Raw genomic sequence first — 19,537 nt, 5'->3', positions numbered from 1 at the left:
TTCTGTTACTTCCTGTATGCTGCTTTGATATTTAAAGGGACTTGGACACGATTTGACGTAAAATGTTAAAATTTTATTTTTCCATTTTCAATGTTTACACTGATAAATATAGAATTTGTCAATGGTATGTCAAAATTCGAAAATCAAATATCAAGTTATCAGCAAGATACAGGGTTCATAGTTCTTTGTTTTGTAAACAAATTAAGCTCGAATATTTTAATTTTTACATATGTGTTGTATTGGTGTAAGTTTTAATCATATGTCTCTTTCTTTTGTTGAAATTGGTATTTATGAAGATATTGAGTTTGTTTAAATTGTTATATACATGTCATTTTGTCTAAGTAATGGTAATTCTGTATATTACATTTTTTTAACAACTATAAGACTCGAGCTTTGTTTACATAACAATCAATTCTTACCTCTGTATCTCGCTTTTATCTTGACTTTAGCATTCAATATTTTGGTCAATCATTTAAAATGCTCCTGTTAATCATTTTAATTATACATAAAAAATAAAAATTTTAATCTCAAATCGTTAAAGTCCCTTTAATTTTCAGGATGATTTGTTTCGTTGTGTTTTCTTTGTAGTTTTCTTCAGAAAAAATGTTTTCATGATTATTTTTTAGTCCAGCTTTTGTAAATGGTAATATTTGAATATTTACAGAGAAAATTGGAAACCTGATTATGCATTTATGCATTATTAATATTAAAAATGTATACCTACAGGCCCTTTTGTGTTTTATCAATTTTTAAAATAGATGAATGTTCCGAGGTAGATAGCAGTGGTATCATCGTTGAATAAAACAGCACGTGTTGATAATAAATTTTTATTCATTTGAGTAAAAACATACTAATAACACTTTTATAAAGTAATGTGACAGACTGTGCGTTAATTGAATTAGCTTTTTTTAAGAAATAAAGTATGAACTGTCGTGAATTATGCCAAATAACTTCAAGTAAAAAAAGGGAGTTTCAAAATTTAAAAGCCGAGATATTATAAATTTTCGCTTTAACATTTCAAACAACTTTTCGAAACCAGATTTGTGTAGTGCCCCCCCCCCCCCCCTAGCCATCCCCCCTTCCCGAGAAAAACAGCTACAGCTAAAGCAGGTTCTCCTCAGGGAAAATACTATACATAGTAGATTCCCCCAATGGAAGTTGTCTCTACGTAAGTTGGAAGTTGTCTCTACGTAAAGTAATGTTTTCCCCTTTTATAGCAAGATTACCCACACGGAAAGTCCAAATTGCCCTCTTTTTTCTATTTCAGCCCTGTGTATAGCAGACCATCCCTTACAATACTTCGTAATATCCGAGGTGGCATTCATTACTCACAATGAAGAGTAATAAATGTTTACCTAATCTCAAAAAATGCTCCCTCCATCACCAAGGACCCCCATTTCTGCCTGTCTGAGACTGTCTGATGAACCATGCCCCAAGTCCGTCCATGATCCTTCAATACCTTCTCCACTGACCTCCACCATGTCTCCTTTGTTCCCCCCCCCCTTTTTTTCTTTTTCCAGGTGGAATTAATCTTAAAGCTATCCTTGGTATTTCTAATATTTCCTCTCTCGGAGCATGGCCGATCCAATTCCATCGTTTTCCTTTTATTAGGTCAAATATGGCAGCTGTTTGAGTTCTCTTGTACAACTCGTAGATGCTGATCTTGTCTGGACAGAGTATCTTGAGAATCCTACGGAGGCATCTCGTTTAAAAGGTGTCTAGTTTGTGAGTGATGGTATTTGTCACCTTCCAGGACTCAGATTCAAGTAGGAGGACCCAATTATGTTTGTTTTGAAGGTCCTGATGTTTGATGTCTTCCAAATGTTCCGTAGGTTTGCAAAAATTGAACAGGCTTTTGTTATCCTGTATTAGACGCCCATGACAGAGTCTCCATTGGTTGTGATCTTACTGCCAAGGCATACAGAATCGATGACTTCTTCAATTGTGTGGTTGTTTGCTTTGGTACCACTATCTTTTATTGAATTAGTCTTCATTAATTTTGTTTCGTTAAAATTTATATCAAGTCTATTAACTAGGTCATCAGTTCTACTTCGGATATCCTTTTGTCGCTGTGCTAGTAAAGCAATGTTATCTGCAAAGTCAAGATCTTCGAGTGATTGTTGAAATGTCCATCATATTCCCCTTTAGGCCCGACTGGTGGTGGTTCTGTGCCACAGATCACCTTGATATGGAGGTCCTTGTAGAGCATTTGTATGATGGAAAGAGGGTAAACGTGAGTGAATCATCCTTATTGTCAAGAGCTGTACGCTACATACTGTATATAATAGGGAAATATTCGCCACCGTTTTATTTTCGCATCTTTCGCCCTCGTTGTAAGAGGGCATTTTAAAAACTGGGCAAATTCTAAATTGCCAAAAATATCTTTGTTAACACAACTGAATCTGGGCGAATTCAAGACGGAGTGAAATTGTTTGCAATTGTAAAAGGGCGAAAATAACACGGGGCGAAAATAACAAGGGGCGAAAATAACCCTGTATACAGTACTAGTAGCGTATTTTCAGATTATTTTTGTAGTATTTCCCCCAACAAATATATTTTAAAAAGGAATGCAAAAACCTGGTTTTCCCTTCTACTTAATCAATGGGGAAAATAGATGCTTATAAGTTTCACTTACATCTACATGTACTTTATATATTGTGGTTAAATGTTGTTTAGGATTATTTAAAGGGTACAAAATGTACATGTGTATTACTGTTTTTTGTAAAATAAATGCGCAAGCAACAGTTACTCTAACTGTAAAAAAGAATTAAGATAATAATAAAACTATTTATGTGAGAAAAGAACCTAATCCTAAACAGGACTTGAACAAAATCCAGGATTATTTTCTGCGATATTCTCATCTTATTTAATGTGTTTTCAAAAATCCGTCAGAAAAAATCTGCAAGGATATATAACTCACTACACAATTACATGTACATGTAAATATAATTTAACTCAATAAAAAACATAATTATAAAATGCATATTGAATTATCATAACTTTAATACAATTCAATATTTTTTCTTTCCATATCAGATAACCATTTTTTCAAATGGTATAATGAACAACTTCATCAACTTTTTCCCTAACAACCTTGATTGTTCAGAATGTGAAGTCCGCACTTGAATCACTAACGCAAGAACACATGCTGAACAACATCTTGCTTAAATAGTCAATGAAAACGGAACCAACAGAAAACAATCCGGCAGTAACACAGCGTGTGAATGCCCAAGTACTAATCACATCTTCTTCTTCTTAGCTCCCTTCTTAGCCCCCTTTTTTGCTCCTTTCACTAGATTTGTAAATCGACCAGTCATCTTTGCCTTTTTCCTAAGAAAATTAAAAAAATAAACTCTAATCTGAACAGGTGAAATAGGGAATTATTATTTATAATCAAATAAAAATGCACACAATTGCCTAAAAAGTTATTGACCATATTCTGTAAATTCCTTATTTTAAGCAAGTACTTGATTCCGCAATTCTGCCATTTTGTATCAAATTGTGAGAATACAAAATCGTGAGCACCAATTTCATATTTCATAATTTCATATAGTTCAAAGCTGTCTGTAAAATAAAAGCAAGCTTTTAAAATTCTCGAGGGTTGCTTCTCGCAGTTTTACATGAATATTAATTCCTCACATTAAATATGGAATCTACTGTATTTAACGTAATTTTGCAACACTAATATAAGATGAGAGTTTGCCTTTATCAATTGCCAGTATCAAGGAAAAAAAGACACACTTTTTGAGAACTTTTCTATAAGATTTCTTGAGTATATTGCATAAAATAATTCAGTAGTCATTCCATGCTCTGGAGCATCAAGTGTTTTACCTCTTGTTGAGAGCTTGGAAGTTGAGTGGGAGGTAGACATAGGGGTCCGGCTTGCCCGTCTTTTTGATGTCCCCTCCGGCTTTCTTGGCTCGGTACTCACTGGCAGGGTCATGAGGAGCCGACCGCTTGGCCTTCACAATCGGTCTGTGTATGCCCCCACCTCCAGCTAAAGAAAATAAGATCACCCTTAACTTGGAATAGATATTTACAAAATTATACTAAATGTTTATCATTAAAAATATGAGAGTGGACTGTTTTTGACTTATGTTACCATGTAATTGTGATGTTCTCAGATGTTTGTTTGCTATGAAAATTTGTTAAAATTTATTTGATTTTGATAATACAATGATGATGGCATTAGTTGGGGGAGCAACACAAAATGTTACCTTTATATTTGGGAGCCGGCCCTTCTTCATCAGATCCCAAATCCTCCACCTTCCTCTTCCTGGTTTTTCTGTCACAAAAATGATTCATGTTAAAAGATTCATTTATGGCAGGAGAATATTTCCTCTGCATGAAACACTTTTGTGATAAACTGATTTCATTATTTACCTTAACATTCCCTGCACCTTGCTCAATGGCATTCAATACGTCATCTAACTCATCATCATCACCTGCCATTTTCTCAGGTTCTGCAATATTACATTTAATGATAATGAAAACTGTACCTACCATGAATTAGAATATTAAACAGATATCTGCATCTAATGTAGAAATATTTTTGGCAAGAACCAGTAGAAGTCTATCATATATTAAATAGCATGGATCAAACTTTTCTATTCATCAACAACTCTTTAAGAAGGGGGTGTTGGAAGATTGTCCCTAATTTGTTTTCATTCTAACATGCTGTATAACTCTATATATACACTTATAAACATGATAAACAGTTTGTGTGACCCTGATTTTATTTATTCTTATATATATCTCGAGACTCCCATGAACATAATAAAGAGTATCTGTGACCCTGATCTTATCTTATTTTGTCACTATTTCTTGCACCCAAGAAGATTTTTTACCTTCCTCGTCACTCGACTCAGTAATGATCAGGCGTCCATCAGGAGCTGTCTTAAAGTCAGCTTCCTTCTTCTTTGTATTTTGTTCTCTCTTTTCTCCTGGCTTTGTGGCTATAAATGAAATATTGCAAACGTCAATGACAGCCTTGAATTGTTTTTCAACATCACGTGCAATTAAATGCATGTCCACTTAAACATCAACATGGATCAAAAATATACCCTCCCCCTTGAAAACATCCACAAAGAAAATGAACGTAAACAGCAAATATTTGGAATTTTTCTATGTCCAAGAGCCATAACTCTGTCGAAAATTGCTCTATCATACCAAAATCAAACTTGACCTAGATATTATAAAGATAAACCTGTATACACAATTTCATTTCAATATGTTCATCCCCTGCGAAGAAAATGAGCAGAAACTGCAAATAACTGGAATTTTTCTTCGTCCAAGGGCCATAACTCTGTCGAAATTGCTCGATCCTACCCAATATCTAACTTGACCTAGATATTAAGACCGCGGAATATTAACTGGCAAGATTGAAAATATACAGCGTATGTCAATTTCACTTGTTGCAGTCAAAACATTTGAAATGGGCGGGAACAAATTGACACGGACGTCTGAGAAAACATTGGATTGAAACTGTACACGTACATACATCCAAATTAAAGCGATAGGAAAACATTATATTTAGTATCAGCAAAGTGATTGAAAAAAAAATTATTTTACCAATAAGTATATAATCAGCATATATGAGAAGATCTCAATTCGGGAGATAATACGCAAGGCAAGGCATTGTCCGATGACTTCAGAGAATCAGTCGTCAAAAGTCTGATATAAAGTGGGTCCATAATTGAAACGGGGTTTATTCACAGAGAAGAACAGTCAAAGTTCCCATTTATAAGATTAGAATTATATCCAATAATAGAATATATAAAATGTTTCATATAAGAAGTCATCGAACAATGCTTTGCCCTGCGTATGATGTCTCCGAATTGGTATCTTTTCACATTTGCAGATTATATAATTATTGATGAAATAAAACGTTTTTCAACCGCTTTTCTGATACTAATTAAAATGTTCTCCGATCGCTTTACATTATTATACAAGTTAGAAATGCTGAGGTGGATTGAAAATTAAATACATTTTTTATAACTACAGTTTCAATCCATTGTTTTTTTCTGACGCCCGTGTCAATTTGTTCCCGCTAATTTCAAATGTTTTGACTGTAACAAGTGAAACTGACGTAAGCTGTATATTTCCAATCTTGCCAGTTAATGTTCCGCGGTCTTATCATGATAAACCTGTATAATAAATTTCATTTCAATATGTTCATCAAGAAAAAGAACGGAAAGTGTTAGTAGACTGATTGACCTACCGAACAACAGACAGCAGCAGAGCAATATGTCCTCCCTTCTTCGAAGGGGGGCATAAAAAGTATATTTTGTGTTTTGTTTGTCACAAAGGACTTGCCTCATTTTATTTATACCAGTTTTTCCAAACCTGTAACACAATACGCCCCCTTAAAATGGAGCATTTCCTGTAACTTACCAAGAACTTTCTTGGATGCACTGGGGTCCAGGAAGTCCATGATGTCCCCTCCTTCTTGTAGCCAGGCCAGTTTAGCCTGAGTTCTGTCCCTTGGTTTGCGTGCCCCCTTCGTCTCTCCTTCTTCCTCAGAGTCAGTGTCCCTCAGAAGTTCATCCATGCTGTTGGAATTCAAAGAGATTTAGAGAAATCTTGATGGAGTTAACATTGATGCACTGGACACACTTATAACAAGTTAACATTAGTTTTAAATTATCCTTATTATATACAGCAAGGTTTATTAATTTTCTTTTTTTAGCATAGTAAGGTTTATAAGCCTCAGATTTATTACAGAATTTTTAATATGATCATTTAATAAAATTTGACCAATCAAACGCTGAGGAAAAATAAAAACATGTATACATGCACAAAGTACCTCTCTGGCTGGGACTTGAAGTGCTCCTGATCACTCTCTTCTTCCGACTCCTCCTCTTTTTCCTCCTTCTTCTTCTTCTTCGCTATCTCCTGGGTCTTCTTTATGTTTACCAACACCTTGTGAATACTTGGTGGTGAGAGGCCAAAGATTGTCTCATACCTGGAACCAGTTATTAATTTCAAAATATACTTGCTACTAAACTACAAAATCCTGCATTCATGTACATCGATCTATATAACTACTGCATTAAAATAATTCTCCATTACAAAACATGCCATTCCATCCCTTTAAGCTTTGTACATTATTTAAATGGAGCCTCATTGTAGTTGGTTTAACTTGCAAAAATGAACATGTATGTAATAGTACATATTTAAAGTGTTTAAAGAAAATGATAAAAAATCCAAGTTTTACCCAAATTTCTTGATTAGTTTGGCATAAATTTCCTTTGCTTTAAACCTGAAAAGGTGTTTGCAATCCTCTTTCTGTGATACAAGACTAGACATCTAGAAAAGAGGAAAAATACAACAGTGATTCATTCCAATCAGCCAGTGCATATCTGAACATTGACACATTAAATAACATTAAGATTAACTTGAGATTTAGTTTCAATAGCCAAGCTTACAATTTGTTTACAAAGTGTGGTGCCAGCACAGTGTCTGGGTAGGCGAAGAGAAGGACCTTCATGAAGCCCAGAGCTGCTTTGACCACTTCTCTCGTCTTGGAGGTCAGTAATATACACAAGTTATCCACGATTGTCTCCAGTAACGAGGAACTGATGGAGGCTGTAGACAACAACATTTTAAAGTTAACAACAATGTCTTGGTGAAAAATGATAAAACTCATGTGAACCAATATTAATATGTGAAAGATACAATTGCAGCAAGAACAAGATCAGTATGCAATTTATTTTTAATTGTACACTACTTCAGCCACTTACCTTTGAACTCGTAGAGAATGCGAGTGATAGCCAGCAAGGTGGAGCTGACCATCTGTGGGGAACCCCAAGTCCTGCCATCACCATCTGGAAATAGTCCTCTAGGGCACCTGTTAATGAGAAAGCACTTGTTATTGAGGAGTGAGGACACCTGTCACACCCAATAAAATTAAAACCTGTTACATACAGAAAGAAAAAAAAACTGTTATACAAGTGAACAGGAACATGTACATTAAACAGCGAGTACCTGTTATATACTGAATTTGTAATCCTGTATGTTAATACATGTACTAGGTATTTGTTGATGGATTATTTGTCTCAAGTAAATCTACAACATGAAATTTATTTCTAAGCTCTAAATATATGCTGAAAGAAACCAACTGAATATAATACCGTTTTCATCTTCATTCCATCGTTTCTTCTCTCCTATCTCTTTGGTGCACAGAATTGCCTGTCGAAAACTCAAGGTAAATTTAAGAAGATCTGTACTACAATATATGTACTACCTAGCCCTAAAATGTCCACAGTTTGTAGGGAAATACAACAATGTGCAGTTATTCTGCAAGATTGCTTGTGCATTTTTTTTGCAAGATTGCCTGTCTTAAAAATTTTCTCAATGCATTTTCAATTCAATTTCTAAAATGCTTTCTTTTCTAAAAACAAAAACAATTACACTTAATTAACCTTCTTTCTGAATTTTTTACGCTTATTAAAAGAAAAATGACAATTTATTTCTCGATCAATACAAAATCTTAATGTTATATCTATCTACCAGGTATATATAATTTTTCATTGACATTTACATTTACCAAAATGTCAATACAAGTATTACATTAAACTTCTTTTCTCATCACAGCTTAGACTCCTTTACATTCGTTAGGAAGATTTCTCTAAGAGACCATTACCTTAATGATATTGACATTTACCTCTGGTACAACAACTAACAAGAAGTCCTTCTGCTCCTCTGGCAATAACTTGAATATGTTGATTAAACAGCGCAGACGAGGCTGGAAACGAGACAAAATACTCTTAATTTAACCTTGAAATTCATTTTGTTTCTTTATGAGAAAACACTAGTTTAAAATCAATACTTGTACATCTAAAGAAAGTGAGCACAAGAGACAGAGAAAGAACATTAGAGAGTTCTACACAATAAACATGCACATGCATTTGTCCTCTCTTTATTTTGCCCAATTCACCAAAACTTTCAATTATTTACAGTTTCAGTTACTGTAGAATATTTAAAGTTCAAATAAAATTCATTATAAACGTAAAATTTTGCAAAGATTTGTTAAGAATTTTACCGAGGACTACAAAAAACTTCACAATATCCGAGAATTCGCTATACCCGTGTTCATACTGAACGAGTTTTACTGTATGATACAATTTTGGCATTCACTATTTAATGTACCTGCGATTTGATAGAAATACTATATCTGGTAAAGGACTGTATAGTTCAACTCACTGATAGAAACTGTGTCACAAGTTGGAAAATTTCCTTCACCTGCATTTTCTCTACAAGAGGTAACATCACAAGAAGAAGACCCAGTAAAGCTTGCCTACAATAAGCAAAATAAAGAACATTAGGGCAAATATAATAAATGGGGGTGGTACATGTATCTTTAATGTTAACTTTAATTTGGCGAAAATAGCACTACATGTATGTACCGGTATACAACTAAGGAATCAATTTCATCTTAACTTAAACAAGAGGCCCATGGGGCCACATCGCTCACCTGAGCAACAATGCGCGTTCAAAAGATATTGTGCCATATGGTCCATCGGTAGAATAACAAATAATAAATATTGTAAAGTATTCGAATTTTACACTTATTTTTGCATACACGTAATATTTGACATTGAACCTTCATGAAATGCTATTTTTTACCAGAATAAGAAAATCCTACGCAAGATATAAAACTAAACATTTGGTAGGGGTACACTGTTAAGTTGTTAACTTCCAATTCCCTATATTTTCGTTCTGCCCCCCCCCCCCCCCACTTTGTAAAGTGATCAAAATATATGAGAGCATATAGGTACATTTTTTTCATCAACTACTTACTAGTTATTGTATTTTTGAAAAAACAAGATATCTGTGAGCCAATGCTCACTAGTGATACCCCCACTCTGATGTGAATATGCAAAATAAGCAAAGTCGACATTTAACAGAAAGCTGGCATCCGATTGGTACAGAAATAAATCCCACAATATGGTATGCCGAAACAAATAGTGTGTTAAAATTTCAAGCATCTGCGATAAATAGCTGCTGAGAAATCTTTGAGGAAAATTTGTTTGAAAATTTGGGCTAAAATAAACAAAGTACTCATTTAACAGGAAGTTGACGCCCGATTGGTACAAAAATATATCCCACGATATAACATGCCTATACAAATACTGTGTCAAAAATTCAATCATCTGCGATAAATAGTTGCTGAGAAATCGTTGACAGAAATTTGTTTGAAAATTTTGGCTAAAAATAAACAAAGTACTCATTAAACAGGAAGTTGACGTCCGATTAGTATAAAAATACATCCCACGATATAGCATGCCTTTACAAATACTGTGTTAAAATTTCAAGCATCTGCAATAAACAGTTGCTGAGAATTCTTTGACAAAAATTTGTTTTGAAAATTTGGGCTAAAAATAAACAAAGTCGTCATTTAACAGGAAGTTGACGTCCGAGTGGTACAAAAATATATCCCACGATATGGCATGCCTATACAAATTTTGTGTAAAAATTTCAAGCATCTGCAATAAATAGTTGCTGAGAAATCTTTGACGAAAATTTGTTTGAAAATTTTGGTTAAAAAATAAGCAAAGTCGTCATTTAACAGGAAGTTGACGTTCGATTGGTACAAAAATATATCCCACGATATGGCATGCCTTAAACAACACTGTGTTAAAATTTCAAGCATCTGCAATAAATAGTTGCTGAGATATATGCGACAGAAATTTTTGTTACGGACGGACAGACAGACAGACAGACGGACGGACGGACAGACAGACAGACAGACACACAAGGGTAAAACAGTATAACCCCTCTCCTTCGGAGTGGGGGTATAAAAATATATAATACTTATTGCTTTTTATTTAAAAAATCCTACATGTATAGATGTGAAGAATAATTGTACCTCAATGTGCTCAATTTCACAAATTTAAAACATTCCACAATTCTATTTGTATTCTCCATTATAATTAAATGACTGTTATTTACTTTGCACACAAACCAGGATAAATTTCCGCTGTGATATGTTCTTAGGAATAGCGATAATTACTTTATCCCCGCAACAGAAATGTGTCAGAACTATGGAGACTGTTTTAAAGATGTCGTTTTTATTTACTCGTGTCTGAAAAACTATCAAAATTGATGTAGATTTCACATTATTTATTGTATAAAGAGGGGGCCCCAGAGAGTAGGTATATATACAGATTGAGAATATCATTCTTTTATTTTGTTTGTACAAGTATTTAACATACTCTAATTCATATAGAATTTCTAATGTTCAACCAAAATTTCAGCGTCAATCGTAGAAATATAAGCAAGATACAGAGCTCACAGTTCGCCTAGGTTTGAGTCATATTTTGTTCACATGAGTGTATTACATTCAGCTTAAGATTTTTAACTTGGTATTTCATATTCAGCATTTAAAATGGAAAAAAAGAATGGCCTAAGATTTTCAATTCTTTTATTCACTCAAAACCATTTCACTGGTATTTGAGGTTCAAAATCAGTTTATACCAATGAACACAAACACAGTCAAGGATCACATGTACAGTAGGAGTAATAATGACGAAAAGGGGTTCAGTTTGCAATATAATAAGTTGTTAAAGTTTGTTTCTGGAAGAACAGACTTTGAACATTTTCTTAATAAATATTGACAATTTTTTATATTTTTTTAATCTTTAGTTTTTAAGATATGTGTACAAACATAGAATTGTGAGCAATTCTCTGTATCTTGCTTATAATTCGAAGCTTAACACTCAAATATGGTTAGTAAATAGAAATTGTAAACAATTAAACGCAAGAAACATGCACTATAACAAATAAAGAACACAATTTATTTTTTCGAAATGAATCATATATATACATGTATATACCTACATATTTCCGTCAGCAATATCAAACTCTAAGACTATTTAAACTGAATAAATGGCGAGCATCTCAACAAAACCTATTGCATTAATCTACTGTAACGGGATGGGAGAAATAATGACGGACCAGACCGGGTTTCGAACCCGGGCCCCCTGAATCTCTAGTCTGGTGCTCTACCAACTGAGCTATCTGGCGCCAGTATTCGAACCAGTCTAACCATCACATTCCTCCCCCCTTAAATGATCTTCGCCCTCGAAGATCACCCCAGGCTCTTCCCCTGGCAGGAATTCACCTGTCAGTTCCTGGGGTTGGTCACGGCACCAAATGTAACGGGATGGGAGAAATAATGACGGACCAGACCGGGTTTCGAACCCGGGCCCCCTGAATCTCTAGTCAGGTGCTCTACCAACTGAGCTATCTGGCGCCGGTATTCGAACCGGTCTGACCGTCACACTACCATTACGCAAAAGATAATGCCGAATTACCGATAGAATGAATTGTATTTCAGTATTTTTTTGATACATCAGATTTTGCTTAATTTGCGCAGGTAAACAGTTAACTGTTTGATTTACCGAAGTCTCTGTTTGATTTGATACGTAAAAATCACGAAATACAGACGATAGTTCCCAGGTTACAAAGCATAAATAATGAAAACGAAACGAAAATCAGAACAAGCTATCATAAACGATATGTGTGAAAACTGTCAACGCATTGAAATATTTAGCCTCAATTTACTTCACAAAATCGGCACCAATATATTTTGCATGTTTCAAAAACGCGAACTGTTGCATAGCAAGCAAATTCATCATAGTCAGATCGACCCTTTTTCGTATAATGTCATGGCTGCTTTAAACAAAGATCTCGTTTTAGAAGTATGGAATACGAGTCTTGGTAAAATGGGTATGCAAACCCGGGCCGTGGCAAAATAAAAGCCGGGGCAGATCGGCAATCGTCAATTCCAAATACGCATTATTTTGCAGCAATATTTACAGCGAATACAAATATACTGATCCATCAAATATCCTGAAATTTTAATGAGATTGGCAGATTAATACCTGCCAATCTTTTGTTTTGCTCAGGCCAAGTCTTGCCTACTCATTTTACCGTATGCCGAACCCGAAGCTATTAAACTGATTGAAACACGTCTTTCCTTTATTATTATTTTCGTAATAACTCAGATTTGAAACAGAGTTAGCACTTAATTTTTGCAATTTATATTTTCCTTCCCATAAGGATAATTTATGCTAAACTACGTTGAATTGGACTCGGTAGTTCTTGAGAAGAAGATTTTTAAAAATGCACCCCCTTTTTCTACATTTTGAAGGTTTTCTTCGCTTTGAATACAGATCGGACTTTTATTTCTGCAAATTTATATTCGCTCATATATTTCAGCTCTACTAGTACTACTAGGAAAGGTGTAGTCATCACTGAAATAAACAACAAACAAAATCTTATGGACAACCAAGTTATTCTAAATTGGTAATTACTGAAATGTCAACACAAATAAGATGTATCTTTGTGGAATATTATATTTGAAGGTTTTATTCTACATATATTGTAGCTTCAACAATATGCACTCGATGTTAACATGAGGCTAAAAAACCCAGAATGTACAAGAACATTTAACTGCTTCATAAATGCACCCAATGCATGTTTTACATTAGCTTACAGCAAAATTAATGAAGAAAGGTATCAGATATTTTTTTTCAACAAATTATGGAATAGAAATATATCTGCCCTCAGTCTCTGTTTTACGTCAGCTATACTCACTCGTCTCCTGTGATGTTGAGAGGCACATGCAGCTTCCACAACATGCCGTGGTCCGAGATAATTAATGGCTGCTCCAATAGCGTGGTCAAGCTCTGCTTTGTAAGGATATCAGGGACTGTCCCAGAGCTTGACAGTTGATGGCACACCCTGTGTATAGACACAATACAGCAGTACAAGTCAACACAGTCAACACACAGTATGAATTTGACCTACTGGCTTGAAACTATTGTTATCGATAACATTGTTCATTTTACTTTTGTTTTTAGTAATGAAAGAACCTTTAAGTAACTTCAATCTTTCAGACAAATCAATTAGACAGTCTTTTAAACAAAGTTTACCTTTTTGTAAAGTAGAGGACACTAAATTTTTCATAAACCTGTAGATTGAAATAATTGAACACAATGTACATTTATATGAAAGTGATTTTGAAATGCCAAACACTTTTATTACCTTCAGACGATACCATAATATCTGGAATCTTGCTTATCTTAGAGTCTTTTTTTTTAACTCATTAAGTTTAAAAATAAAAACAGGTTTGGCTGTACACGATAAATTTCACTCGAGGTCCCCTATAAAAGAACAGTGAGAAAAAAACAACCTACGGCACCTCAAATAATAATGCAAACACCTGAAGGACTAGCTCCTTTGCTGTATGAAACTGGTACCCTTAGGTCTGAGCTCTGCGTCCATTTTTAGCTTTGATAATTTTATGCAGAGGCTTGTTAGCACCAGATGGCGCTGAGGTCACTAATACACTGATACCGTCCATAGCAGGGGCCAGGCATGCCTTCAACAACTCCTGCAAGTAAACAACAACTTCAACAAGTAAACAACAACCTCAAAAACTCATACAAGTAAACAACAATTTCAGCAAATCCTACAAGTAAACAAAAACTCCTACAAGGAAACAACAAATTCAACACGTAAACAACAACTTAAACAACTCCTTCAAGTAAACAACAAATTCAACAAGTAAACAACAACTACAAAAACTTCTACATGTAAACAACTCTTACAAGTGAAGTACAACTTCACCAACTCCTACAAGTTAACAACTTCAATAACTTCTACAAGTGAATAAGAACTTCAACTCCTACAGGTAAACAAAAACTTCAACAACTCCTACAAGTAAATAACAACTTCAACAACTCCTACAAATAAATGACTTCAACAACTGTTTAAACAAATGTTTACAGGTTTCTCTATTTAACTTGAAACAAAAAGCAACTTAATAACATGTACTTACAAGAACACTCTTTAATCAAAAATGTGTTTGTATAACGCTTTCATATACAAATCATATACAGAACTCAAAGCCATTAATACAGTAGCAGGGATTTGAAACATAGCCCTTGGAGCATCGATAGGTCTTCTTAAAAAGAAACTTATAACTCATGTCCATGACCTTTAAAATTTGACCTTGGAAAACATTTAAAAAATCACAACACATTCTCAGATAAAGAGTAACTTAGAGTAACCTTAAGCTTTTAAATACAAAAGAGTGTTTCTAAAATGGATCAGCCCGATTCCTATATTCCTATATACATCCCCTCTCCTCCTCCAACACACACAATTACAGAATATAATTTTAAGTGGGGTGCATGTTTTTAAAAAACAAACTTAAAGAATCAAAACTGAATGTTTTATTCTGTTTCTCTGTTTTCACCAAATAAAGAATGCTGTTTCTGTTTAAACCTAATAACAATGTTTGACCTAGATTTGAGAGTACTCAGATATCTGATATACCTGTCCTTGTCGTCTGAATCACATGATCCTGTACAGGTAGGTTAGTGTATAGATATGAAAGATTGAGACCTTACACATAATTATGCATGTGGGGTTTTTTCTTTGATTTTAAAAATTTGAGACTTTGATCTTAGAAATAACCATATTGTGTTGACCAAGAACAACAATTTGTCATCTACATGTAGATTGTGGACAGAGGATGTAATAATAATGCCACCTTTAAATCCCATGGGTAGCTGGGAGCTAGACCAGGAACAAAGATTTAACGCCCAGAACCCGCCATGTTGGGTTGTGACGTTAATGGTAGTTTACCAGTGGATTTGAACAAGTAAGTTCTTCAAGTTACTTAATATTTATATTTACATCTACCAAGTATTATTCCCTCTATTTCTTATGGAAACATATAGTTAATTCATAGCTCTATAGAAACAGTCATATTGAAATCTACACGCCCCGTTTATTGATTGGTCGAAATCTACAGCGGCTGAAACTGACAAGAAAGTGACAGGACCAAACTTGACACCCCCAGTTTATCGATTGGTTGAGACCTACAACTACCTAGGAAAAATCACGATCTGCACAAAATAATCATGACGACGTCAGACTCAAAGTCTCATAGGAGACGATTTGGCTGATTCTTTTAGTTAACGTACTTACTTACATTAACAGTAATTTTACTTACTTTTCATAATCAATTTATCAATTGGCTAAAAGAAAGATGTTAATATAAACAAAAAAATGCTTTCTTTGATGATTCATTCGGCTAATGAAGGTAGTGATCATTGCAGAAAAAAAAACGCGGGTTATGTATTTTTTCTGCAATGTCGCTACCTTCATATCCCGTTTGAATCACCAAAGAAAGCATTTTATTGTTTAAAAAAATAATCTGACAGTTTTATAGACTATATTAAGTTATAAACATTTATTTATAATAAGTTAATTTAAACTTCTTTTGATAGATAAGTTCCACCTACAAAAAAAATAGCATGTAATGGCATTAATTAATTATTCTACTACAGTTATTGCCGAGATCAAAGAGATGCTGCGGACATTATTCTCCAATATACCACAAACGTCATCAGTATATTATTAGATCAGAAATACCAATTTGTCTCGCACTGATCATGAAAGTGCAACTTCAAACCGTAAAAAATTTAAAACCATGTCAATTTCACGTGTTAGTTCCAGTCAAAACGATGTGTATTGCCTCAAATGTTTATTCTTAAGAGATCAATGCCGCTGTTCCTAGCACTACCCGAGCACATTTTCACTGCGTGTTTTTACATAAAATATGTAACGTGTAGTTGTAATAATCGTATTAAATTGCCCTTAAAATATTAGGAATATGATTCAAAGATATTTTATAATTAAGTGAAGAGTATTAAAAATCCAAAGAAAATTCTGTCGTCTGCATGTGATTCCTTTGATCGATACACAGTCATGTAAACATTACTATAAAAACCGTTGGGGTTACACGGAACAGCCGTCAAAATGATCGAAATCGTCTCTCTATAGGAGAAACGATCTTTAGAAAAACTGGGCTGTTAGTAGAATAGAAATAAAGTTCTTGTTATCGTGAATGTTGCAGGATAACCTCCTCGGTCTCGAAATGTTAATTGAAATATAAAAGATTCGGCTAATGCCTCGGCTTTTATATTTCAAAACAACATTTCTCGACCTCGGAGGTTATTCTGCAACATTCACGAAAACTCGTACTTTATTTCTTAAATATATGGCATGTACGTAGGTACTGCATAAAATTAATTTGATGTCTATTACTTTTAATATTTTTCATGTAATTTTGACAATACATGTATTTACATGTTCCAAATTCTTTTCAGATAAATATCGATCCTCCTAGATAGTAGATAAAGGTTCCCTGACTATGGACCCCTGGAACAGCGCCCAGGATGTTGTACGCTGCACCCTGTGTCAGGACTCTGTGGCCCCCATGTACTGTGAAGTTTGTCATATACATATGTGTAAAGACTGTGTAGAGACACATTTATCAGATTCCTCTAAAGTCCATAATGTGGTGTCGCTAAAACAATACTTCACCACTCTGAACTATCCCAAGTGTAGGAAACATCCCACCAGACAATGTGAACTTTATTGTGAACAATGTGATATTCCTATTTGTGCACAATGTATTTTGTCTAAAAAACATTTAGGTCATATACAAGTTGATATTCTTAAAACCTTTGAAAGCAAAACGGAAAAGTTGCAAAATGATTTGCAAGAATTGGAGAAATTCATTTATCCTAAATACCAAGAGAGTGCATCCATTATCACAGTGCAGAAAGCTGAACTGAGTAAAAACTCCCAGAAATTGACAACAACAATTGACAGACAAGGAGAAGTCTGGCACAGAGAAATAGACACCATTATCACAAACCTGAAATCTAACATGGAGGAAATGGAATCCAAACACCTGGTTGTCCTGAATAAACAGGAAGATGAAATCACACACACTATTTCTGAAATCACACAGACCATTGCTGAACTGAAGAAGTTACTGAACTCCAAAGATGTCTGCCTTGTCTCTGAGTGCAAATCCAGGAACGCTGAGTTCAGAAGATTGCCTCCTAAATACAAAGTGTCCTTACCAAACTTTAGGCCTCAGGAAATCTACACAGATCAGCTGATTAAACAGTTTGGTTCTCTGTCAGCATTATCTTTTACAACAGAGAAACAAGACTACAGCATGCCGCCCCAGGGAGCCGAGTCCTCTCCCCTAGACCGGTCTCTGATGGATGAACCCCATGTCATCACATCTATAGACACGGGGTATGAATATATATACGGCGTGACGTGCCTGAATGAAACAGATGTATGGGTGCATGGTAATAACAACGTTTTGAAGCTTTTCAATCTTAATGGAGACCTACTGCAGTCCATTCAAACCAAGTCAGGGAACCAGCCAGAGGACATAGCAGTAACAAGGAGTGGGGATCTAGTTTATACTGATTACGATGATAGAACTGTGAACATAGTGAAGAATACACAGATACAGACAGTGATCAGACTACAGGGGTGGAAACCTCACGGTGTCTGTAGTACCTCCTCTGGTGACCTCCTGGTTGTCATGGACAGTGATGATGATACACAAACAAAAGTTGTGCGTTACTCTGGCTCCACAGAGAAACAAAGTATTCAGTACGACGACAAAGGACAACCTCTCTATTCATCTGGTTACTATAAATACATCAGTGAGAACAGGAACCTAGATATCTGTGTGTCAGACAATACAGCCAGTGCAGTAGTGGTGGTCAATCAGGCCGGGAAACTCCGGTTTACCTACACTGGTCCTCCCTCTACTACCGAGGGATTATTTAATCCATACGGCAGCACAACAGACAGCCAGGGTCGGATCCTGACAACAGACTATTACAACCACCATATCCACATCCTGGATCAGGACGGACAGTTCCTCCGCTACATTGACAACTGTCATTTACAGTATCCATGGGGTTTATGTGTGGACACCAGAGACAACCTCTTTGTGACTGAGGAGAACACAGGTAAAGTGAAGAAAATCCAATATTACATGTAAATCAATTAACTGCATAAATGAGATGTAAACAAATGAACCAAGTATATATTACATACTGTGTGTAGATATTACATGTAACGACAGTGTTTGTAGTGCTCCTGAATATACCATCTACATTAGATGAGAATACTGTGTGTGTTTATATTATACAGGTATTTATCATTACAGATAAAATATATATAATCTGTGTTATCGGGTCATGTAAGTTTTTTCTATTGGATGTAAACAAATTGTTGGCTGTACAGTGTATTTCTATAACATGTAGGTTTCCATGTATTTTGTAATATTGCATGTCATCAAACTAGGAGCATTTTAACACCAACTTTTTTCTGCAAACAATGTTTCTTTCATATTACATGTAGACTGTCCATTCTTGTATAGTATATGTAAACAAAATGACTGTTTATGTCATTGTTACCATGTGTATTAACCCTTTCAACGCCGATAGTCAGTAACGTCTGTAATGTCATCTTGCCATACAATGACGTCAACGTTAAGTAATGCGGTAAAACGCGACGTCGAGTTGCAAAGTAAAAAGTCGCACCTGCTTATTTCATAAACATATTATGCACACCAATACTGTATTTATTACTCTTTAAATAAATTCAATATTTCATCATACCTATTTCTATGTCT

At 34.8% G+C, this 19,537-nt stretch overlaps 1 protein-coding gene and 1 pseudogene across 1 annotated transcript; one reads left to right on the top strand and one right to left on the bottom strand.

The window, feature by feature from the left end:
- Nucleotides 1–3,005: 3,005 nt before the first annotated feature.
- The window catches only part of LOC128182348 (RRP12-like protein), an 89,653-nt pseudogene continuing 73,121 nt past the window's right edge, over nucleotides 3,006–19,537 (bottom strand).
- LOC128182333 (E3 ubiquitin-protein ligase TRIM71-like) lies at nucleotides 15,441–19,467 on the top strand. Its single transcript, XM_052850929.1, has 2 exons — nucleotides 15,441–15,676; nucleotides 17,190–19,467. The coding sequence occupies exon 2, from the start codon at nucleotides 17,234–17,236 to the stop codon at nucleotides 18,899–18,901; it is 1,668 nt and encodes a 555-aa protein (XP_052706889.1). The 5' UTR covers nucleotides 15,441–15,676; nucleotides 17,190–17,233; the 3' UTR covers nucleotides 18,902–19,467.

This window comes from Crassostrea angulata, chromosome 4 (assembly GCF_025612915.1).
Source record: "Crassostrea angulata isolate pt1a10 chromosome 4, ASM2561291v2, whole genome shotgun sequence".
Classification (NCBI taxonomy): Eukaryota; Metazoa; Mollusca; class Bivalvia; order Ostreida; family Ostreidae; genus Magallana; species Magallana angulata.
This window is presented reverse-complemented; position numbering and strand designations above follow the sequence as displayed.